Source organism: Bombus pascuorum, chromosome 12, assembly GCF_905332965.1.
Source record: "Bombus pascuorum chromosome 12, iyBomPasc1.1, whole genome shotgun sequence".
Classification (NCBI taxonomy): Eukaryota; Metazoa; Arthropoda; class Insecta; order Hymenoptera; family Apidae; genus Bombus; species Bombus pascuorum.
In genome coordinates, this window is record NC_083499.1 from 11,124,952 (window position 1) to 11,151,555 (window position 26,604).

The 26,604-nt window shown below is 36.1% G+C and overlaps 1 protein-coding gene across 2 annotated transcripts in view; it reads right to left on the reverse strand.

The window, feature by feature from the left end:
* Nucleotides 1–4,468: 4,468 nt before the first annotated feature.
* LOC132912965 (hemicentin-2-like) overlaps nt 4,469–26,604 on the reverse strand; it is a 214,994-nt gene continuing 192,858 nt past the window's right edge. For both annotated transcript variants that reach the window (XM_060970819.1, XM_060970817.1), the window contains exons 10-12: nt 12,863–13,111; nt 9,098–9,378; nt 4,469–6,309 (exon numbers count right to left, since the gene is read on the reverse strand). In XM_060970819.1, the coding sequence (XP_060826802.1) occupies nt 6,166–6,309; nt 9,098–9,378; nt 12,863–13,111 (674 nt within the window). In that variant the 3' untranslated portion in view covers nt 4,469–6,165. The remainder of the gene's footprint in view (nt 6,310–9,097; nt 9,379–12,862; nt 13,112–26,604) is intronic.

The window sequence follows — 26,604 nt, forward strand, 5'->3', positions numbered from 1 at the left end:
ACATTATCTTTCTTAAGACTTTTTCCGCTAAGGCTGACATTATTTCAGTCTTAATATTAGAATTTCTATGTGATTACTATTTTACAATTTACTTTAGAACGTCAACGGAATGTAAATGAAAACAAGGTAGCGTAAATGATATCCTGATCGGTTCTAAGTAAATAGTTTCGCACGTAATCCCATTTCATTCGTCTCAATTTATTCGACGAATTAAGAAACAGTTGGCAGAAAGCTCGCTAAAGCTAATCGTTAATTGAATCAGTGTATACCCGTAGATCTTATTCCGGTTCAATACTCGGAGAACATTTTGGCTAATTTTCTGGTACGATAACATCAAGCCTATTCCACTGGGTATATTTGATCTAAGCTTAGAAGACAAATATGAGACAATAGACGGCATCAAAGTAAATGGAATTACCGCGTAGGCAATTGCCAGAGATGATCCAAAGCTACGGATTAAATTATACTAATTTGCTTAATTACGTTTAAACGAAAAATCATTCTTTTTCGTAAAAAAATATTAAACGACTAAGATGTATGCTAGAAATTAGTTAGGAGAAAAATAGAAAAAAAAAGAAAACTGGAAGTACATATATTCTAATTTTAATCTAAGAATGATACGTAAATAATATAACAAGCTAATAATAACGATAATGCAGAAACAGAACTCTTTTAAAACAAAACGGAAAAGGTTGTCATAAAGCCATATACGTATCTACTATCGATCACTATATTAATAAATAAATAGCATAATAATGTATGTTTAAATATACGTACCTTCTATTTCTTGTAATCTTCTTAATAACGTTTCTTTTCCTAATGTATTTTCTTACAAGAATAATATAATAATACATGTAGCATACAAATTAAGCTTCTTACCTAGTCGACAATAAATTATTGCAATTATTGCATTGTACTATAAAACTAAACTCTAAAATTAAATAACTGAACCTACCCTGTTTTTAACTATCTATGGATACAACGTACACCATCTACGAGGGAGAGAGTCAAATCTTACTACAAATTTTGCAAACGTTCCACATCACAAACCAACTACCTATCAAAAACATTTGTCATTATTTCTATTTTAATCTTCAGTTAAAAGTTCACGATGGTCAGAAAATATGTCAAGGGCAGCGACAACGATTACAAGAAAAAGCTAAGCGTGTAATTGGGAATCTGGTGAACGTTTAAACAAAGTGTACAAATCAGGCTAAAGCCGATACTTATGCACCAGGCGTACGTTGTTCATATCGATCACAACAGGCTGTGCTTAAAATAATACACGTTTCTGTGTAGATTTAATGGGCGGTTTAGGTAGGTAAGTGCAGTAATTTAGACTACGATTCCATGACCATACCGCGAGCTCGTTAATTATTAGAGAACGATACCGCCCATGGATATCGAATACTTTACAGCGTGTTGTGTACATTTATGTACCAGACGTTTTCAAATACAGTATATCGAGGACATCTCCGAAGATATTTTTCATGTTTTCAAATAATACGATACCGTTCGACCATTTGTCAGAAATATGAAATGGTTATCGCGATCAGTCCCCATGGAAATTTATTCGTGTATTAAAGCGACTGTTATCGACGGCGAACGTTCCATTATGTGAGAACGCAGCAACAATATTCTATGAACTGTTAAAAAGTTCTATCGTAATTTGAAATATCTCATCTCTCTCGACGGAGTTTGACTTTGACAATTTTGTTTCGGGAATTTGTTGTAACTTGTATAATTACGCGTACACAGTACAGCTTATTTATAAGTTTTGATTACCTATATTGCACTTTATTATAAGTTCTGATTAAATTTTGATTAAATTTTGATTAAATCGATGAGTAAGAATGTGTATGAATACTTATAGGTCATGGTTTTCGATGTATATTAATTCTTTGACAGCGTAACAAAGTGACGGAGAATCGAAAGTTAACGATTTAGAAAATAATTATTTATTTTCGTCTCTTGTGTTCCTCATATCGGATATAAAATATACATACCTACAATTATTTATAAAGAATAAATATCGATACGAAATTCCTGCCACTATAATTGTTGGATCGTTCGAATCTCCCTCTGATTACATCGTGAAAGGGTTAAACAGAGAAGCATAGATATAGGCGTATCATATCTTATATCTTAATACGTGAGCTTTTTAAAATTAAACGCGGCTCTATTCGTATCGAAATCAAATTAAATTTAGGTCATAATGGAAAAGATACGATGTCTGAAACTTGTCGCCACGAATTAATTTCGCTAATGCGGTCACGATCAACCAGTTTTGGTTAATTTTGAGCACAACTGGTTAATTGGATATCGACTATGACAAAACCAGGTCAAGGAGACAGCGATAGAATCGAGTTCCAACAATAATACATGTATATCATTGACAATGATTTGTGGACATTTCAGGATAATTTAATATTAACCCGAATAAGTCGCCGTTGAATCACTTTGTTTTTAGATATTGTAAGATACTTCAGGACATTTATTAATTTCTCACGTCTAATTCATTTTTCTAAATTCTGAATATGCGATAAAACTCACGATAACATTTTAACATTATAAAGAAGCGAACGTTTATGAAAATGATCGTCGTTATTTTTATCAAAAAAACGATCGTGAAATTGAAATATAATTCAAAGAATTTAAAAAAAAAATCGATACAGAACATTGGAAGAACCACTTGATTAGAAGGATACGCATTCTTAAATATTCTCAAAATAAACGTACATTATTGGCCACTTTATTTTTATCCTCCGGAATAATCTGGAATAAACTACGAATAAACTGGAATAAATTACAAATCGTTAAGCTGCTAAAATAAATCAAAACTGGCAAGTAATATAATATACGTATATACTTTTAACAGGATTTGTTGTTACATCAAATACGCGTACGTGGATATTAGCAACGATAGTGAAACATGAAAATATAGCGAGGATTAAAATTTGTTATAAAACGAAGATAGCTTTTGAAATTTGTCTTTATCCCATAATCTACAAATTTCTGCCAGAAACACGAATCGCGTAAACATTTTCGGCTTCGTCGTCATCTTAGGAAGCCGTCATCTTTCTTCGGTTCGTATTACGCTCCGTTATAAGCATCGTTCGTCTTCGCTCGTGTCACTTACCTCCTACCTACAGTGACAAACAAATCATCTGCTCAAATTAACAACAACCAGCACCAGCGTACCGGAAGCAACTAACGGAGAGCCAAAACCCATAGAATCGAGCCAACTCCCCAAAATAGCAATTAGAACAGACACAAAGATCCCCCATCGAACAAGCCATCGAAGCAAAATCAACTACCCTACGTCGTTCAAGTACGTAGCGTAGCTGCACCAAGTACAGTCAACCCAAAATTCGAAGAACCAATTACGCGTCAGCACTGTAGACGCTTTCGCTGATGGAGCAACGACGATCATGAGTGTTCACCACATCTGTATCCACTACAAAATCATCGGATTACAATGGTTGGATGGATCGTAATTACATAGTGTATTCACGAGTAGAATGGGCGACAGTTGGAGGCGCGGGGTGAACGCTGCTTGAACGTTAGGTGTAGAGAGTCGGGGTCGTCTTAACAGCCCCAGAGACACGGTTGGCACATAGAATAATAGGGTTCGTCAGTGTGCCGGGTTAGTCCCTGTTAGCAAGACCGAAGGTGCACAATGTATGCAAACACCGTCGCGCCACGGGATTCCCTGGAAATGCTCTAATTAATGCGCTCTGCCCAATAGGGCGCATCCTCTCCTTCTTGTCAGCCCGCTCTGCGTTCAAAACTAACGGTGACAAGCCGGCCATCCGTTTTCCTTAAAATCTTGGAAAGTAGGTCGAGGTGATATTCGAATGTTTGTTCTTCGGGTTTGCTCGAAATCAAAGAGTCGAAACATTGTACGCTACGCATTACCGCTTAGAAGTACTTGTTATTTTTTGGGAGTATAATTTGATTAGAAAGTTACAATTGGGAAGATGCAAAATGATCCCTCTGAGGTAATTTAACTTTTTCGTCTGATTTCATATCTTTAATTCGATCGAGCCTTTGTCAGAGCAGTCGTAGGATATCAGGACACGATGAGATTTATTTTTTAAAGTTTGCGTATAAAATACGTGTAGTTTTTGAGAAGTCTTCCATATTTCGTAAAAGTGCTAAACGCTGAAAATCCAAAGAGTTCGAGCAGTAATCGTTGCAAGTGTCAAAATTAACGAAGGTGCGTTTTTCTCACGCGTTATTTACGAATGTGAAATTATACTTACCTGTAAAGGTTGTAAAGGTACTTACAAATTATAATACGATAAATTGCAAATGGGCGTTTGATTAGGCGAACTTATTCAAGGAAATTTCAAGCTTCTCGAGGAATACCTTCATCTTACCTTTACCTTTACCTTAACAACGCGTGTCACAGAAACTAAAACAAAAGGTAAAGCTTAAAAGAAATTGTAAAATTAACAACACAAAAGACGAAATGAAATTTATATTGAAGCAGTATAATACACAAAACATATCGACTTAACATTCATTTACGAATGACGATAATGCCAACGAAAATGAACCTAAACGATACATCCAGCTTCGTTTAAAACGAACACAAATAAGAGAAAGAAGGTTTACATGGCTTAATAGACAAAATAAATTTTTAAGATTAAAATGATGTCAAACGAGATAATAAGGTAACAACGCATTGATATTAATCTGTTAACCGTGTCGTCTCTTAAATAGATACCTACTTCTGTAATCATGGAATTCAAAATTAATACGGACACATTAATTTTCGTTAGACTTGATTTAGCTCCCGCAAATGTAGATATATTATACTTTCAAAGAAGATGAAACGGCAGAGGAAAGAGATAGGAGATTCGTCGATTAAAAAATTATTATATTCGTCTTTCCGGTTAACAGGGTGAACGTTAAAAGATTATTTCGAAACGAAAGGTTAATCGTCGTCGAAAATTGAAACCAAAGTCGAATCGTCGTTCGATACGGTCGTAGATGTTATTTGATAGTTGAGTGGTTCTGCTACGAATAAAATTTTCATGCTGCTTTCACCGCCGTAAATGCACGTGATGCGCTAAGATTTTCTTCACGTGCGGGATGGAGAATGGTTAGCGGTCAGTGAGAGGAAACGCGAAACGCGATTCGACTCACGTGCGACTGAAATTTTGACTGCTCGTTCGGTACGTTTTCTGCTCTCTTAATAGAGAAGATCGGGAAAAGGTTCGGACAGGACGACAAGTGGGCGAGGCTCGTTTCTGTAAAACAGATGAAACGTATTCTCTTTATTTCGTATGCCATCGAGTATTTATCTTACGTGACCGAACAATCCTCTCTCCGACATAACACGTGACTTTAGCGAATGAAATTCGGACATCGGTAACTATCCACTAGGACCAGGCTGTCTCGCCTATTTACAATAGATCTTTGTACAAAAACTAATCTCATATAAACAGTACAATGCACGATTCCAAGGTTCATGTACGCAACGTGAACAAGAACGAAGATCGTTCGAGATATCCATTTCGCGTTACAAACTGTATATTCGATAATTCAAGGACGTTGCCTCGTCAAATTGGACTTTGCTCTTATCGAGCTTTGTTTCCGTTCTCTCTGCTTTTCTATTTCCGTTCTATTCGTATAACGTGGCCGTACTCTATTATAAAAATCTGCAGGTAGAAAAAGAACGTACAATTCAAACGATTCGATACACTTCGTCAAGCATCGAGTTCCTGTCTCATCGTCAACGTTTCGTTAAACCTGCAACTGGACATCCACTTGTCCAATCTCACGGTGTACGCGACTAAAATCGTCGGCCCATCCGGGTGCAGGTCCTCGTTCTCGTCACAAACACGGAATTTTTCCGTCGGTTTCCCCTTTTATTTTTCTTTTTTTTTTCTTTTTCTTTACTTCTTTCTCTCTTTTCTTCTCGTTATCTCCGTTTCTTCTTTTGTACAGCGAATTGTTCGCAGTGTTTCGCGAAGATGCTTGGAATTTTGCACGTCGATCGTAGAAAGACGCGACGTGCGACTCGGCTCGCGAGAATTTCGACTCCGTTTCACAGGCCCGGCAACGATGTTCGCGCACTTTGTAACTAGCTTTCCGTACGAACGCTGTGCAGAGCAGCTCAAGTGTCTAGACTCGGTGAGACTTTCGTCGCGAGCTTTATATACAACTTTCTTGTATTCGATTCGAGCGCGTCACCACTTCCGGTTGATGGAACTTCCCCTGCGCGGAAACCGACGAGGAAACTGGCCTCTGCGGCATCGACGATAACCCTTTGCCTGACCTCTGGAGACTGTAGTATACCTGCAATCAATCAAACAGGATTCTTCGTTTCGAAAAATAAACGTTAACCATCGATTGCTAGTTGAGTAACGAGTTAACCCCTAAACGCTAAAGTTTTTCGTCAGACTACTGATGTTTGATTATCCTGAAAATTCTCACATTTTTTGTCATATTTGACTTTGACGCGAAAGATAGTTATTATCGTAATAAAAATATTTGGAATTTTATAAATTCGACATTGGGTAAAATAAATAAACTCCGTGTATTTTATGGAAGAAATTAATCTTCAACGTTTCATGAAAAATTGGGTAAATACGTAAAGCAATTCGTATCATTTAGATTTTCCATGTTTCAAAAGTACAAGGAAAATGTTTTAATAGGATTGAACGTAATAAAAACAGAAGGCCACACGCATTAAGTAGGAGTAATAATTACGTAATTTCGAATTTTAATGGCTGTCCAGTTTGGCAGAAACTAGCGCTTAACTAGTTTACGATGTCGAGGAAAGAGATTAATTATTTTCTTTAACGCTTTTCGAAGGATGTAAACATTCTTTAAAATTGAGTTTCAGTTAATTGCGTCGAGAACGTAAAACGTTAAATGCTTTACGGAAGGTTAGTTCGCGTCCTTAGAGACTTTTCTGAAAGGTAAACGTGCTTTTTCTAACTTGTTTTTTCAATGTTAATTGAGTTTGCACGTTACCATATTGCATCAACGCGTTCTATTTTCATTTAATATATCAAAGCCATTCCAAAACAGTTTTAAAATTGACGATAAATAGATTTAATTTTTATGAATGATTACTTATTAATGCATCGCTTTTATTTTATAAAAACAGAAAAAAGACACGCTTTTATATCTTCACAAATGCGCATTTAAAGCTCGTTCATTTCAGTGTAACTTATAACAAAATATACAAAAGGTGAACGAAGTGAAACGATACCAACTGTTGTTTCCAAATATACCGATTCCAATTTCTTTTTTCTTCTTTTTTTAATTAAGCTACAAAAATTTACTTCACAATTCCTCGAATTCAAATCACACATTAAAAATATGTAATTTACATATATCGCGAGTGTATAATTTAGCATCGCTTATAACCGTATTATTAGCGCAAAAACCAGATACGTTAAATCGGATCTCGAGATCAATAAAATCTATATCGTATTCCAGAAGCTGCATAAACTATTCGTTTGGAAAATAACCAAAACTTCCGATTTACGATAGAGCCGCGTGAAATGCGTGTGGACGAGCGAAAGAGAGAGGCTACAAAGGGAGGAAGGAAGAGGGGAAAAAAGAAGAACGGTAAATGCAAATGTATCGATACTTGTGAAAATTGCAAATTCGGGGTTGGAATTAATAATGGAAGAGCTGACGGGGAACGAACGCGCGGAGCGAGGTTGAAAATAATCGAAAACCGCGGCCGGCTACGTAATTCCGAGGAAAACAAAAACAGCGAAACGAAAACATCCAGGAGGAATATCGGGATCGGTTAATGAAAAGGACGACCAAGTAATGGTGTAAATGGTGGTTGGATGGGGAACTGGTTCGAATCGGTATTAAAATTATTCAGACACTGGACGGAACGCGACCAGTGTCGAAAGGAAACTGAAGTCGAGTTCAAGACGAGTTATATACGCGCATCGGAACCTCTCGAATTATCGAGGAAACTTCGATGTAATTAAACTGGCGAAAGCACGGATAACCCAAGGCCTCGCTAAACCGGAAAAGTTAAAGTAGAAGACTGCCGCATATTAAAACGAGCGATCCCTTTTCTTGGCTCGTGACCTAGGTCTCCTGTGGTCGTCTTCGAAACTTGGAATATTTAAAACAACCTTGTCGGTTTGCCTATGCGAAACAGAGTAGAAATTATACAGAAGAAAAAGAGAGGGGTGACGGGGTCGTGATAAAGAAGAGAAATCGCGTCGACGAAAGAGAATCGATCGTATTACTTCCTCCGGCGAAAAAAAGGAACGCGATCTCCCTGTTGAATATTGTATCACGTTTTATCGATCGTTCGTTCGGTAATTCGCTAGTTTCCCCTACGACCTTCCACTTCTTCCTCTCTACCCTCTTCGGCAGCTAGGGGAAGCGTTAATTGCTTCTCATTAATCAAACGGCTTCGACTAAATACACTCTATTAGATATCGCTAAAAAAGGCACCCGATTAAATTTACAGACCGTAATGAGTTTACGGGGCTAATTGTCGGAATGATTTATATGACCACGGGACTCATCGATTAGTTCCGCTTCCGGGATATCGGCTATTCTGCTTCTACGCCATTTTTGTCATTTCTCGGCACCAGGGAATATGAGTGAATCGCGATTAAAACAATAGACCGGAAAGCAATGAAATCTGTATGATATCGGAGAAGTAGTGTCCATCGGACGATTTCGAGAAAATTTAGTCTAAATCGAGTAAAGAAATCTATATTCTTAGTCGAATCCATTGTCCCGATTGTAAGGTTAATATTGACGCTGCTGTTTCCAAAGTTAGACGTTTATTCTCGGTCTTGTAATTAGTCTCGAGATGTATTTACGTTATAAAATATTTAACTTCTTTTAAACTGCTGCTGTATGAATATAACTTCTAATGAAATTAACTTTATGCGGAATTATTCTTTCAAAGAATCGCACAAGTTCCATTCATTATGTCAGATCGATAAATATGAAACATTTTTCCCTTATCCTTTGAAATCAGTACATAGATGTGATGCTTCAAATTTGGATATTATACAACGATCCGTTTAAACCTCATTTTCAGTTTGACTCGAAATATATGTTACGAAAATATTCTTGAAAATCTCACATTTTGGTTGTTTCGCTGGTTGTAAGCGTCCATTGCCATCTGCTTGAAGTCCGCCATAGTGGGTGGATTACTGTAAGTATTCGCTTGGGACACATGGTTTTGGGGATAATTTATGGTCGGCGTTGGCAGACAGTCGGTCAACATTGGATCCGGTGGTAGATCTAAACCGTGTTGCACGATCGGCCTTTTCTCTGGTGAAATCGCCTCGTCCATAACTCGATCTTTCTTTCTTCGTTGAGGCGGTGTCTTATATATCGGAGTGTACGTTAGAGGTCTTCTCTCTGTGAACAGATTCGAACGAAGCCATGCAAAGTCGCGCATCCACTAAGCAGATTAGTCGATTAAATCTAGTCGAGAATGGTCTCCGCGTACTATACAATACGTTACAACAGGACAAAGAAGTTCGCAAGCAGCGCTAGATTTATTTAATATGCTACTTTTCTTAAATAAAAATTATATTTCTCTATGTAGCAACGTACTGAGTTAATTTCACGAGATAAACAGCTTATTGGTCATACGATTCGATCATAATTGTTTCTTTTCGAAGGACGCGAAGAAAACAATTTCCGTGAGACGTTGGTGGCGTTAACTCGGGGAAATTTAATGAAATAAAGCGGAGAGAAGACGGTAAAAAATTATTGAAATCTGAATGCATCGATATTTAAAGTATGGAGAATAGAACCAATGTTACACGTATGCGTACAACGTATTAACGATATTACCAATTATGATTTTATTTCCTTTCGCAACTACCAAATGCACGCAATTGCTTTTAAAACTAACGTTGACTTTGATCGAAATGAAAACATGATTATACCATACATGTAGCTATTAATTTTCAACACGTCGCTTTAATTATAATTATTTGTGTGGAATATATTCAGATTCTATATTTAGTTGTAATATCAATAGAACCTAAGGAATTATAAAACAATAATTATTTACTATAAACTTGTTTACTGAAAGGAATTGAACGTATTTTAAATATCGGAGGTATGTAAATTCAGATTATTCTCTAGCATGTTCCTTTAAACAGAGAGAAAATAGATGAAAGAAATTCAAAGAAATTGAAACCGAAAGAAAAGAATACTTTCAGACTATTATATTTTAAGGAGAAACGATAATTATTATTTCGTTCACTTTTCTTTTGACGTATCGCGCGTCAAAGCTTCGATGCGGCGGACAGTGCGTTTGCGTTCGCCCACGTTAATGCTGAGATAATAATGTAGAAGTTTGATGAGCACACATTGATCACTATTCACTGTGGATAAAGGCATTGCATTTCCGATCTATTAATGTGTATTGAAGCGTACCAATTTAACCTGACAATGCATTTCGAAATTCATTGCTACGCGACGCGGAAATATCTTTGATGGGAAAAGAACGCCAAAGCATTCGCTATTAACATTCCCGGGATTTTGAATAGAAAGAAATAACAATACACTATCGTACCTTTATCGATCTTTTCTTCCGTTCGATCAACGTATTTTCCAAAATTAACATACCGTGAATCAGAGCTTAAATGGAAAGCAAGTGCCTTTATGATTAAAAGTCAAATCAGATGATATAGTTTAAAAGTACGAAATTGTGCATTTACATCGGACTTGTGCAAATTTTATTTGAAATGGAAAAATTTAGTGCCGATTATCTTAGTGAAATTTAGATTAAGTTTCTAAATATTTAAAACAAAATATAATTATCTACTCGTTCTACCTTCTACGTGTTTTACTTTTTTTTATTTTAAACGATCTATCGGAGGCAGAATGGGATAAGAAAAAGCTCGGTATTTGACAGACGATATGTAACTCTATAAATGTTTTGCAACTGGTAAATTGCAACCGAAACGAATAAACCGCAGAATTTCCACTTTCAATCAAGCGATTTAACGAGGAAGAGAGATACGGTACTTCGAAACCAATAACGATTCCATGAAACGATAATAATCTGTCCAGGACAATCATCGCGTGAAAAAATCTTTCTGAAATTTTCGTTTCGCCCGAAGATTATGGACTGCAAAAACATAATATGTCCTACGGGGGTGGAGTGTCGTATCGCAATTAATTCTTTGAAAAATGAAGATTCTACGTGGGTGTGTGTGTGTATGCATTATCTTCTCGGGGAATATTAAATTCATATTCTCGTATATACATATACAGGGTGATTTTGAAGTAATATTCGGTACTTGCAACGGGAAAGAAAAGTGATTCTTCGGATAAAAATAAATCGAAGATATAAAATGACGTTTTCTCATGTTTGACGTTCCGTTTCCGAGAAAATCGACTTTGAAAAGCTGTCAAATAGACTTCAATTTAATTCATTATCGTACAGAAGCGAATATATTTAATTTATCTAGTTACAAAATAGTTGGAAATGGCTATCGTTCTCTTATCGTAGTTTTAAAATAATAGTAAATTTTAACAATTGAATAATACATTTTTCTACTCCATGTGATATATTAATCGCGAAAAAGAAAATACAGAACTAGAAATTTATAGCAATAGCGTTGTTCAAAGCAAAAATTGGTCTTTCTAAATAGTATAAAACTTCGGTACATAAAGCATCTTTTATCACGTCCTGACCCAGTACGCGTAGCAGGATTAAAGGACTCCATGAAATCTGTTTTTAACTCTACTGGAAATAGCCACGCTTCTCAATGAACGATTGAAACAAAAATAGAGCGGGCCACGTCGATAATCCAAGAAATTGCACGATCTGGAGGTACGCGGAGGTATAAGTACAGGTACACGAAAGCGGTACGATAATCGACCTGCGATTGTTCCAGTTACGCGAATCATGGCTATCAATCGTGGCGAAGACGAGCAATTAAGCAACAAATGAAATAAACAGATAAAAGTGTATTTTAACCAGGTTAGCAACAGGAATTCTGTTTCTAACCTTACACGTATATTTACCAAATCTAGTTTATTTGGCGAACTTTGTGCTTCGTGTATATTTTTTCTTTCTTTTGGACAGGAAAAATGTTTGCGGTGAATAGGACCATTGTACCTAGCTTTACGATACAAACACTGAATCCTTTGTTTTCAAGCATTTAGGTTTTCAGCTTTTGGGCATAGCATAGTCGAATATTTCCACTCACGATTTTCTAACAACGTTCGACCCTTTTGAAATGAATTTTTGTTTACCTGACAAGAAACTCTAATTAATCGTAGCTTCTCATTACGATCCACAGACTAGGAACAAACGATTGTCATAAATAGACTCTTTGGTACTGATGTAAAAAAAAGCTAGGAAAAATTAAATTAACCGAGTTCGCTTATACTTGACAAATCTTCAAGAATGTTGGTTTCATTTTGACGATTTGATCATTTTTAAGACTTTAATTGTAATAAAAGACACGTGTATTTTGGTTTGGTCCACAAGGTGATTCCAAGATCATGGTTCAAATTTGATTTTCTCAAGAACAGGGCGTCGAATGAACAAACCTTATTACACGTTTTCGACATATTTTCAGCCGTAGGATAAGCTCCTGTCAAGTGTTCGCTCTGTACAGGCGATAATTAATTAAACCGAAGTCTACCTGACAGCTTTTCAAAGCCGATTTTCTCGGAAACGAAACGTCAAACATGGAAAAACGTCGTTTTATATCTCCGATTTATTTTTATCCGAAGAATCACGTTCTCTCCCGTTGCAAGTACCGTTACTTCAAAATCACCCTGTATATGTATTGGTCTGTATGACCGCGTTGTGTACACGAAGGCCATAGTTTAGCGAACGTTTCGAACAATCGGAAAGCCGTAGACTCACCATACTCGTTGGGTATGATGTCCGGATCGATGTCATCGACCGCCTGCTTGGTCTGGGGGTGTACCGGAGTAGTTGCACCTGCATTAGGTGGCTCGCACACGATGGGAGCGTGCTTTGGACTTCCGGGCCGACCGTTCGAGTGCTTCCGGTAGAGCGCCGCCAGGATTCCAGCTACAGCCAGAGCCAAAAAGGTCGCTGTTGCTGCCAGGCCCAGCAGCAACGGGTTCAACATTGATGCGTCCGTGTTCCCTGTCATGGCAGCAATGTAAAATGCTCGATCAGGCGGAACTTCCATCGGGTTACCTATCTGTTTTGTCCCTGCTTCTCGGTTATTGCGGCAAGTATATTTTTACCTCGTGATACATCCACCCACTCGCCCTTTTTCTACCCCTTGCGATCTCGCCACCGACGATCCGATTTTGCCGGCAGACATCGCTAAATTTACCGTTCTATCGGTAATGCTCATCTTTTTGGAATACAGTGGCTCGCCAAACAATTCCAGCATATATATCTTTTACGAATATATTAAACACATGCGCTGTACGAAACATTTTGAAAATTCATTATTACTGTAATGAGATTATGATCATGATTATATTGATAAAATATAAAACAAGACTGACAACCTGCGTGCAGTACAAGGGTTGCAAAATATTTGTTGCAAATATGTATTTAGTAACAAATTAATACACGACATGATCAACCATCTTAAATATATAATAAATGTTAGAAATGGGCCTATCGAATGGATAATCGCACTTTTGTGATTTTTATAAAATGTATACTTAAAATATCTTGTACCTTCCATGTGTATTTCCAATCATATTTCAATTAACGATATAATGAAATTTCAAAATGTTTCACGTAACACGCGTTATATATTCATACAAAATTTCTATATATATATATATATATATATATATATATATATATATATATATATATATATATATATATATATGTTTAAGTTTAATTCAAAGATATATCTAACATTGGAGCAATAAAATATTTCTAAACAATCTGCAAATATATTGGCATTTTTATGTTATCCAGACACTTAGCACGATCTTCTATTTTCAACCGCATCATTATCCCCACTCGTGCTCTTTCTAGGATAGGTCAGCTTAATAAGCAGGACGATAATTAACGAAGGTATGTCAATTACGCTGCTATTACGGTTCAACCGTAGTACACGTACAGTATCCCACTTTAATTATTCGATGCGACTATCTCTAAACCTTGTGACTGTTAAAAGAAATGTTATCGCTCAAGATTAGTCTGCTTCCAGACGAATGGCTACAACTTTTTAAACATCTTCCATGAGTTAGTACGCTGTTTTAAAAATAGCGCTAGCATTTAAACAAAGGTCGATTGTTACCGTTTTCAGAACGCAAACGATGAAATATTTATATCGTTAAAATGTTAAGTTCAATTTAAACTAAGATATCATTAAAAAATGAAAGATAATAACCGAGCTTCTCTTGTATTCTATCACAAATTTGTAGCATAAAAAATAAAATATATTTTCGAACATCGCAAAACTAATGTTATCTATAAAAATGACATAAAATTCGATTGAATTTAATCGAAAACAGTGAAAGCATCCGTTGGAAAACTAACAATTTCAACGCGATTTCCTGTTAAACGAGAATGTTGATTTAGAGCGAAATCGTTGAAACAGGGCACCGCCCATCCACATAACAAAGAGTGATCCTTGTGTCCACTTCTCTGAATACAAAATGCTCTTGATCCTTAGAAATATTACAAAAATTAAAATGAATCTTCCGGGTGTCACGACGCAAATCCTTGTTTCGATTTCTCTTGAAACATAACGTATATAATTTATTTCTACCAACGTAGAAGCACAGCATCGTCTATGTATAATCAGATAATACAGTATGATCCTTATGCCCACTTCTCGGAATACAAAATACGATTCAACTTTAGAAACATCACGAACAACAAAATAAATTCTTCTGCCCTATAAATACACAATGCCACAATGAAATACAATTTTGTCAACTAAAAAAAAAAAAAAAAAAAAAAAAAAAAAATAAAAACGAGATAAGCAATGAAAATTCTAAGAACAAAAGTATATATCATATTATCGATTGGAATATGCTTCAACGCAGGCGTCGCTCAAGTACGCGTTACGACTTTGTCTACTTGAAACCTGTTCGCTTTCATTCGTTTCGCATTCTGACAATTTCACTAAACCCAGTAAACCGTCGCGTTAAACTTATTTACGTTATAAACGTTAAAGGAAGAACGTTACAAAGACTGAAACAAGTCTTCGTAGAACGAGACGACAGAAATTCTTACGTGCGTTTCTTTCGGCACGCAACGCGACTGATTCTCAGCATCCGGCTTTTGTACGCCTGGTGCATGCGGATACATGGAAGCGTGTGCTCGCGTCACTGCAGGGGGTTGAATCGTAAATCAGCCGTTAGAAGCCGTTTAAAGCTAGTCGCGCCGATGTCGCGCGTTGTAAATTTTGTTCCGGCGCGGCGCGTGTAATCGTTGTAAATTATTAAGCGGCCGGTGTCCGTTTCGCACGAGGCATCGGTTCGCTTTCGCCCTTATCGATTTTTCCGCGCCGATTTTTCCGAGCGCCTTCGATGCTATCGTGTCTGCTAATTGGTGTTTGCGCGAAAATGTTTGCTGGCCGGGCATTAATAAGGCTGTTTGGTTTCGTTACGCGCCGTGTTTGCTCACTATCAAGCGAACGGATTATTCGTTAGCTATTAATTGGGAAGTATTCATAGGCATTGCTCGCGCGCTAATACCGCGATGAAAAAAACTTGATTGCTTTCAGTTCATAGCGAAAACATTCGATCAATTTTTATTACCGTTCCTGGAAATATATATATATATAAATCATTATACAAGTTTGTGAGATCTCGTAGACCTCTTTAAGATCAGTATGCTTTAAGGTAAACGCTTTGGTTAGACGGATGTTAATATCCAGATGTTTATGGGGAATTTTTCCAAATTTAATTCGCGTCGAAAGCTGTTCTATTAGGTACACAGATCTCGAGTTGTGTTTTTTCTACTGCCGCGTAATTTTACATAAAACGTACCAAATAATTTATACAGCCGAATAATTTTGCGAACTTTATTTTATGTTACGAACATAAAACATAAATAATACGAACATAAATAATAAATAAAAGAATCTCAGGCAATAATACGATTGATAATTGTAAAATTATACTACGTTATTTGGTATAATTATAAAATATTTAATGCTAAAACGCTGAATTCTATAAACAGTTTGGTTTTTCCGCTGCATCCCTACCCAGGTGTATGTAGGTTTCAAACCACATCCCTCTCATTTTCATGGAAATTTCGCATTCATTGCACCTTTTTGTTCGGCGAGAGTACGTTTTAAAACTTCATGAAATGAAATCGATAAATTCGCGTATAGCTCGCGGGCCGAAATAAATGCGAACGAAAATAGCCGTAAATAAAGAGTCGCAGTACGAGCGACGACACGAAAGAGCTCAGTGAAATGTTATATTTCAATCGTCGTGCCTTCGTACGAAAAGAATCATTTCAAAAACAGCGTTGAAAATTACGAAAATCATTTATTTTCAATATATCAATTATCGGTTGCAAGCACTGGTCAAATCAAATATCAAGAAATACGTATTTTGCAATTCGAGCGAACTTTAATTTCACGAAAAAAATTGTGATTGACGTCATATTATTCTAGCCAAAAGAAAAGAATTTTTAGAAACTTGAATTCGTAGTTCATGAAATTGAATTTATTATTCGATGATAGGTTGAGAACAGCGGCGTTATTTTATCCGAGAAAAAATAATTATTCGATAAATAAAGTAATTTTTATATTGTGTATATTATATTTCATTTTTGCAAATAAAACTTGAACTGCATGTTAAATGCATGTTTATGTTAAGGTATTATATTTAACTCGAGTAAATTCCACATGATTCTGCGCAATTTTATTATTTCAAAGCCGTAAATATAGGAAATTGACCACTAAATTTCACGATTATGAAAATGTTATTGACTTCGTTTACACATATCATACTTAAACATCGACCCGATATTTCCTTAACGTAAAAATCAAAAAATGATCTGAATTAAAAGAGAAATCCAGTTATAACTGATCCGAGGAATCCGCAGCTATTACTCCAAATACTCCAATACCTTTTCAAATGTATTTCAACAACCTTACGACGAACATAGTTAAATTTTTGGATATGGCGTTGCGGAAAAAGGTTTCAAATTTACATTAGAATACTCTCTACTTGAAGGAGATCAAAAATTTGTAATAACATACTCCAGGAACTTGGAGGATAGTTACATTTCATACACAAGGAATATTTTATCTGATCAATTTCATCGGTCGTCTAAATATCATTTTACAAAGGACTTCGTATGAAATAAATTGAATCGAATTCGCACAACGACATTGTTTAACTTAAATATATATTTCAAGACAAATCTACCCATAAAATTAGCGCCGTGCATTGTTCAGAACGTAGAGCATCCCCTGGAAATAATCAAATTTCATAATATCGTTTAAATATTATCAAGTACCATTGTACGATTATTAATTATTAATGTATTTCGTATTAATAATAATTATAGGTACTTGTGAATAAAACCACAATGTTGAGCAACTATATACAGAAGAATATAGCGAACTGTAAAAATTTCTATAACGTGATGGAATTTGATACTTTAAGGTTTAATCATACTTTGGTTGAATGGACGTGGTCTCATTGTCAGTGGAAAAAAGGGGAACGAAACCTATCGGTAAAATTTAATTCAGCGGTCGGGACACACATCTGGCCATATTTAACGTTGTCGGCTGATCGTTGAAATTTTTAAAAGAGCCGTAAATCCAGCGTAACCCTTGCCGACTATACTGTCGCAGATCGAGCCGGCGTTGAATTCCCGAGCTGGACGATCGTCCAGGGAGCATTCGTGATACTCGTTAAAGTTTGATTAGACTTTGATTGCCGGCAGAAAGCGGACCAATTTAAACTCCACCTAGCGAACGGCAGTCGGTGTGTACAAGATAAAAAGAGGAGCAACGACGAGCAAAAGGGTAGAACGATAACGAAACGACATCCGGTGATCAAGCGAGCGTCGCGTCACCATCGACGAAGAATTCTACCTCGAGAAGAGTCGTCGAACTGTCTTTCTCTACTGGCGCGCTGTACAGACGTGTTTACACCGGAATATGTCACCAACGTTCGCTGTAATTAAACTTTTTCCGCCGCGAAATTGGTTGCTCGCCACTCCCATCCCGATATCCCTCCACCGGAACCCGCTCGACGGCAGATTAATCGATTGCTGTGGAAAATGGCAACGGTGAAATTGCTCAGACGTACGCGCCAAGAAGAATATGTTGTAACGCCCGCGATTCCAAATGAATCTTGTCTAGATCAGCCATGACCTTAACTACGTTCTCAGATATATCGCAAGACAAGCCGTAATTTGTATTAACGATAAAAATAGTCGATCAACGTGTTGATCGTAATTATATATTTGTAAAATAATACAGACAAAGCAATTAATAAAACGCAAATCGTGTTATCCAAGAACAGAACGAACTTTTGATGATCGTTATCTGATACTTTTAACGTTTCTCTTTCAACGATATTTTTCTCTTTTATTTTGCTTTTCATAGCGATGCATGAATATTTTCGTTTGATCCATTAGCCGGAGTTATGGACGTTGGACGATTTCATCCCGTAATTTGTACAACACGAATAAATTTCTTAATTTATCGATGCATTAACCTATCGCGCGCAGTCGCTTCTGGATCTGATCGTACAAAAATTGCGTTTTATATACGTTTGCGTGAATAACATCAGACTATTTTCCATGTAAAAGTCACTACATAAATTGTTTACAACACGATTGATACGGGTTTACTCGCTATACCATATGCCATACGTTTTTACATTCTATCTGTTCGTAACTTTTATTTGTTCATTTATCAGAATTTAGTATATCTATATCTAGTGTCTAACAGATAGGGAAACGAAGATAATATCTGTATATTTTAATTTTGCTATTAGACTAGATTTGTGTGAATGAAGGATTATTACTGAAACTTCTCTAACTAACTCCTCGATTATTCTCCGACAATAGTTGCCTTATTACTTCACTACGTGCTCCTTTCTGCAATAGGAAGAAATATCAAAAGATTCGACATCTTTGCCACGCAATTTAAAATATCCGTGTTCCATGCGGGAAAAAAAAGAATCAGAGGATTCGGTATAAATCATAACGCGTCCCGCGATTATTTTGCTAGCACGACGCCTGCAAGAAATCACCCATCTGAAATCACAGCGACGATCCGTGTTCCCCATCTGCTGAAACAGTCTAAATGAGCTTCAAGTTTAACCGTAGAATAGGAGTCGTAAGACTGGTGTCTCAACTATTCCCATTGGTGAACCAAACATACTCAGCTAGCTTAAATACGTTTCCTGGACTGTTTGCGTTGAAACTCGTGAGCTCCGCCAACCTACCGTCCCATTACTAATTGTGACAGAAACAAGAGCAAATAATGAAGCAACGACGGGGAATAGGTACCACCACGTCAACTGTTGCCAAATATTGATATACCTGCTACTAGGTTGCAGTAACGACTGATGGAAATTACTACCACTACGAGGTAATAGCAACAACGGTAACAACAACGCATGTTACTGCCAGGACTGCCTTTTATAGGAGAAATAACCGGCTGAACACGCACGAAATACTTAGGATAGACGTTTATATATCCAGCGGCAACGTAGTTTGCGTTGCGTGCTACTACGTTTCTACCGCCTTTCCGTATCGCCTCCTTTGAATATTTAGGGAGCAACTTTAAATAATGAAAGTATTCCTTAATAATGAACCAACTACCTTATCGCGTACAGCCAAAGGGAAAACCAGTTGCAGATAGAAGAACCAATATCTCGTGGAATGCACATGTCGCAATGTTTCTGGATTTTTATAATTTTTTGTAATATCGTAGGTAGATAGCACGAATGACAGTTTCAATGAAACATCGAAAGGTATCGGTATTAAGGATTTTTACAGAAAAGGAGAATAAGGTATCGAGAAAATATTGTAATAGTCTTATATTTTGTTGAAGTAATTACTATAATTTTCTATATATTTTATTTTGTATACTCGTCACCTGGAAACCGCTGTTACGAAGAGAATAGAATTTACTGAAACAAAAAATATTCTAAATAAGGAAAGCTCCAAATTATGTTTTGGGTTGCAAGGTCTATAAACAAAGCACCTATAAGATTTCTATTGCTGTTTCTTGTAGTCTTTAGCTAGAGCTACGATATTAACTTTTTTGGTAATGTTCTTTGCTATAAATATACGTGCTCCCTGTCGCTTCTATCGTATTGTAACGCTATAAGAACGAGGATCTGGATCAGCATACATTATACTTATACTTATACCCTTATTTATTTCAATATATTTTTCTATTACAAATTCATCCACTCGTTCTTCTATCAGTCAACCTCAATATATTTAGTGATTCGTGTTCTTTTTTATGTGGCTTATTGTTCCCTTTTTCTAAATGAAGAAAGGTTCAAAATTTCGAAATTTGTGTTTTTTTTTTTTTCGTGTTACTTGAATCGAACTGTAGTAGGTACCTGTTTTACGAGAATCTTATGGTTCAAAAAAATACAATGGAATGCGTTCCTCGTTATATGGGCGCATATCTTTCTAACCAAAAAGTCGACAAATGTGTCAAAATTTATTTAAAGCATTATACAGAGTGTTTATCGCGTTGTAAATGTTCCAGGCCGTAATTTCTTCGTCGTGTCAGGGATCTACCGTACAGGTGGCCAAATACTTATGAACGATAGTGTATATCTTGATCCAATTGCGTGCAACACCGTGTATTGCGTGATTATACCCGAGGCCATCGATCTTTATTTCATATCTTAATTTGTCTGTTTCGTCTCAACAAAATCCAGCTGTCGTTTCGATGCACCGCGGCACCGCCCCTTTTGACATTTTCTTCCCATCTCGCTCTCTCGAATAGTTTGCCGACTATCGTCGAAAATCTCCCATGACGTTCGCGGTAATAATTTCGCCAACTGACACTTATTATCATCCAGAACGAAATATCTCATTGCACGAATCTTCGGGCTCTATATATTTTTCTGGATGATACGCTGCACGTAGGAGCTGGCAATTTTAAACGGACATATTCGCAAAGAGCTTTACGATCCCGCAGCATTTATTTCGGGATAGGAGTCAACGGGCGAAAAAAGCGGAAGATTATGGGAACACATTTCCAACAACTGGCTCCTCTGGCAATTCGTGTTTCAGTTTTCGTATATTTCACGGAGAAACAACCATCGTATTTAAACAGAACTTTTCATTCCTTCTTTTCTATTCTTTTTATTAAGAGATAAACTATGGCTATTTCAGTTATTTCGATACTTATAAGAAATATTTATAAATACTTTTATAAATACGTTAAGTGTCCTATATGAAACACGTTTCGACCATCTTCTTGATGTTTGATAAAGTTTGAAACAAGATACGAAAATCTACGTAGAAAACTTACTACAGTTCGATTCAAGTAACATGAAAAAAAACAACAAATTTCAAAATTTTCTCTCTTCATTTAGAAAAGGGGAACAATAAAAGATATTTTGTGCAAATATACATTTCATAAAGATGAAAGAAGTATTTAAAGTAATTTAAGTAATTTAATTAATAAATCTCATTTCACATTACTTTTGTATAATCACCAAAATTCTTCAAAGCCCTCGATCTAATTAATCTTGTCTTTAAAAATTCTTCGAGTAATACATCAAGGCACGCGAGTAAACGAGTTAAAAGGCAATAAAGTTCCAACGAATTTAATTGCAGAAGGATACCGTGTGTCAGTCTTAATCGGTTGATTCTTTCTTTTCTTTTTTACCGGTTGGAAAGTTTAAAACGGTAAACAGAGAGCAACAGTAAATAAAGTTGAAAATGTCTAGGAATTTTAAGAGGACAGCTCCTCGTTCCTTTATGAGTGCAACTTCTTCAGGATGGAATTTGAATACACTTAAGACACTCACCTTGTCGTAACTTCGTGTTGACCATGCACTTTGTTCCGCCTGCATAAACAATGCAGTCACGGCACGCTAGTAAAGCGAAACGCGTGGACAACCGTGCGTTGGAAACTACGATGCAAGTGTATGCACTTGAAATCATTATGCAACCCTTCTCGCCAGTTGACAGATGCCAACTGTCATCTAAGCTATCTGTCAACACTCCTCCAGAAAGAGAATTTTTCTGCTGCATGGTTTTGGAATGCTGCACGCCCTGACAGTCAAAAGACACGAAGAAAAATGGGAGCTCGACGCGCAGCCTGCTTCTCTCGTCACCGTGTATACATTTAACCGACAATGGTAATTCGTATTTCAGAAGACGAAGTGAACATTCGCGCGTCGAAAAGTGACTTACGCGTCTGACAGCCGAACTTCGTTATACGCATGCTTCTCGTAATTATCGATGACTTAAATTTTAATTTGTAGCTTGATTTTTAAATCTATCGTATTCCTATGTACCGCAATATCAAGCAATTTAACAAAAGTCTGCATTGAAATTTGAAACGAAATAGCGATATACGATAAAGAAAAACTATTGTAGTAACAACTATTATAGTGTCAGAATAGATTTGGAATATAAGGATAAGATTATTTATTTCTATTTGTTAGCAAGTATTCGAATACGAATAATCTTCAAGCAGATAATAACACTCTTGAAGATTTTAAGAATTTTCTAATCTTCTAATTTTCTAAATGTGTCATGCAAGGAGAGTTACGTCCTTTCAATGGTACGTTTTAACAAAGAAAAGGAATCGTTACTGCGTTCTTTTAAATTTTATAAACGTTTTCTAAAGATTTATTTACATACATAGATCTTATCTATCTTATCTCTTGATATGATCATTATTTTAATCGATAATTTATTTAACCAAATACTTATCTCACTAAAGAATATGAAGATACGTAAGAAACTCAGTGCATAATTCCATAAATACAAAAATAAAAATTAACAATGTGGCAAATGAAGATTATTTATCTTTAAAGCGTACTAGGGACATTTCTCATATTCTCTGGAAATTTACTTCTTAGACTTTTCGTTTCTTTTCCGAGTTATACAAAATATCCAAAAGCGCAGCTTAAATCTTTGTAATATCTATCCGTTCAAGAATAAAGTTTAATGCTTCTTAGAAATAAGATCTTAGAACTCAAACCGTAATTTTGTCGCGATAAGATCGATTTAAGCTTCTTTCCTGTATCTTGTTTCGCGTTTGCTCTTCATAAAGTAAACATAACGAAGAGAAGGGAAAAGAACAAGATGTCTCTTCCGCGGAATACTCGAGACTATTGCAAGAAAGTTTCGCAGACGTCGAGTTGGCCGAAACTTCTTCGCGTTCTAAGCTGGCCGGAAGTGTTGGGCTTGCGAGCGTGCGACTTTAAGGCAGTCAAGACAATTCATCCTAAATCGAAGCAATCTCGCGGAAACCCGAAACCAATTTCGAAAGAATTGCATTCTAAAACCATCCACGTGCTAGCTTCCGGCCAAACAATCGACCACCGCGCGCATACGATCGAAATGTCTATCCGAGCGAATGCAGGAACTTGTCGAGGAGTTCGTGGTCGAAATCGATATCTTGCTAAGTCAAGAACAGGCAAACGACCCTGAAGGTACTCGATTCTCTTTTTCTTTTTTTTTTTTTTTTTCTTATTCTATCAACCAGCGACTCGATGCTCCTGATTTCGTGCACGGTTTCTTTCTGTTGCGTTGCCTTCAACTCGTCCATCTCCTTTTTCCTCTGACGTTTTACCGAATAGACTACGTAGACGGTGTACGATAATTCACGGAAGTATTCAAATAGTTACCATAGAAAACTTGATCGATATATTATGTACGTTATATGAAAGTTTTCGAAACTTAATTAGCATTGTAACGAGACGCGACCGTCATGATTATATTGGTAAAATTTGAAAAAAATGTGAAAGTATACATACATAGAAGTTACAAGATACGAAGTACAAACACGTGTAATTAGTATAAAATTTCTATAGGGCATGAATAATTATTTTCAACCTGTAATAAGTGTCAAACATAATCTCAGCGAAGATCGAGACTTAATGCAATGGATAATGTTCTTCGTAGAGTAAACTAAGATTAGTATATTTTGTGTCATGTTCATTCTCAGTATTTTGTTGGGTAAAAATTTGCTAAAAGAAATGTAACTAAAGATAGTAATTTGAGGAATGAAAAAGATAAAAGTATTATTAGATGTAAATTATTGTTATATTTTAGTGAAAATCAATTACATTAAATTTGTATGTTATAATATCTAGGATAAACTTTTGATAAAGTTTTTCTTTAGTACATCGCATTCGGTCGTTCTAACTTTTGGAAGTTTCCGCGAAGCGAATTTTAAGACACTTAGAAAATTGAATTGGATGCCGGATCTCGAAGGATGCGAGATCCTGGCAAGTAATTTTCTTTTAATTTTTAAATGATTAAAAGTTGCGAGGAGTGGTAAATGAGTTTTAGAAAATAGAGTGGACCTTTTCCTTTGAAATTTAGAAACCTCATCGTGCCGAAACTTTCCTTCCTTCGTCAGTGGTAGGTACCTCGTGCTACAATTTTTCAAAACTATGGCAACTTTTCCTGAATATTTCTGTCCGAAATTTTTAAATCAGAATACTCAATGACATAAAAATTATAATGGAAGAGTTATGCGATGGGAGATATTAGAAAGAACTGGGAATAAAGTTCTATAATTTCATACCTCGACAATTTGATTTTCACACAGATGAGTCGCTTTTTTTCATAAATTGGCGATAAAATAAAATTGTCAAAGCGTGAAATTACATAATTTTGTTATATTTCAATGGAAATATACGTATAATAAAAAGAATCAATGTTTATGATTTTATGATTTTATAATTCTATATCCGTATAGAAAATCATATCACATTTTCACCACATTGGCATTTTTGTTACAACGTCGAGGACGGAGCTTTCACTTTGAATTGAATTTTTATGGTTGTGGGGAATTCTTTCTCGATGTAGTTTTTAGCACGGACGTGGAAGTACTTTCGAAATTTTTTGGAGCTTGGATGAGTAATGAGATAGAATCTACTTGTGTATGGTGCCCTAAGGGTCTTCGCTGGCGAACTATGATGTTCAGCTTCGACGGAACAATATCCCGTGACTAGTATTCTATGAAGAAGTTAGCAGCTGCGGAATAGATTTTAATTTCAGATGTACCATTATGACGCGAACGCATTAAATCTGTCATATTTTAAATTAAACTTCGTAGGTAATATTATTTTATCAATTTTTCGTAAAAAGCGATAAAATTTATGAAATGTAATTATTATCGCAAATTATTTCAATGTTATTATTATCATAGCTTTTATAACTTCGGTATCGCAATTGTAAAAATTCAATTATCATCTCGATATTCCGTTTAATTTTTTCATTGTAATTTCGATCTGAATTCCAAATATTATTTTGCTCTCATACAAAGTGAAATTTAAGGAAAATTAAATAAGTGGTATTTAAAGAGTTATAAAGAGCTATGCAAATATAAAATTTTGCATGTTTCACGTATTAAAAATAATAGTCACTTAAAACTTGGGAAATTGCTATAAAATCTAAATTTCAAATACCTTGATAAAGATTCGAGCAGTGCGTCTTACATTTTTCGAAGTGTTTTAGAATTCTTTTCGTGTATGAAAATACATAAATAAATTGATATGTTATCGGAAAGTTCATCGAATTTTAAATTTCAAATAGGTTTTTAACGTAAACATAAATAGGTTTACTAGAAAAATATTCGTTTTAAAAAGCATTTGTCAATATTAAATTTCCCTTTATTAAAGTAAACCAAACATTCAAATCGAAAGCAAGCAATTAAAATATTTAATTTCCAGCGAAAAGAAAAATAACACGGAAATCGTGAAATAATTACGGTGGAAATTTCAGTAGCTCTGGGAGTATAAAATTTATCGATATTCAGAGAAAAGCAATTGCATAAATTGCTTGTCTGCGGAACCAAAACAGAAGCGTTCTTCGAATAGTTCTCGACTGGATATGAAAGGGAGAATGGTGGTCGGAAAAAGACGTGGGAGAATGACTATTTATCACCTTGCTTTCGTTTCCTCATCTCCGATATCTTATTCGTTTTTTCACTCTCCGGGGCTATGGTTCCTCCCTCTATCTTTTTCTTGGCTGACGGAGCATGGTGTGTGCTTAAAGAAGGGACGGCCTTATTTCTTATTCCACGATCCGCGACAGGTCGGGCGGGGTTAACAAAGAAGAACCAGAGGATACATTACTCCGTCAGGAATAAGGAAAGCCCTATCCCACGCTTAATTTTCCTAATGGATTAGCCGGAGCTAGTTCAACAGCCACCACCATGAAATGGAGAGAAGCGATTCTGTTCGCGCGTCGTTCGCGTTTTCATTCTCCGCGCTCGTTTCCTTGCTCCGTCGCGTCATCATCGTCACCACCGCTCGATTCGTCGTTTTTCTTTCGTTTTTCCTAACGGCCAACCGGGTTCCTTTTCCTCGATACCTGAGAAACCGCTCGTCTACCCAGCATTGTCCTTGTCCGCTGACAAAGAATCTCCTCGAATCCCTTCGCATTTCATAACGCGACTCGTTTTGTACTGTTACCTCAAGTCGAAAGAGAGAGAGAGAGAATAAGGGAGATGG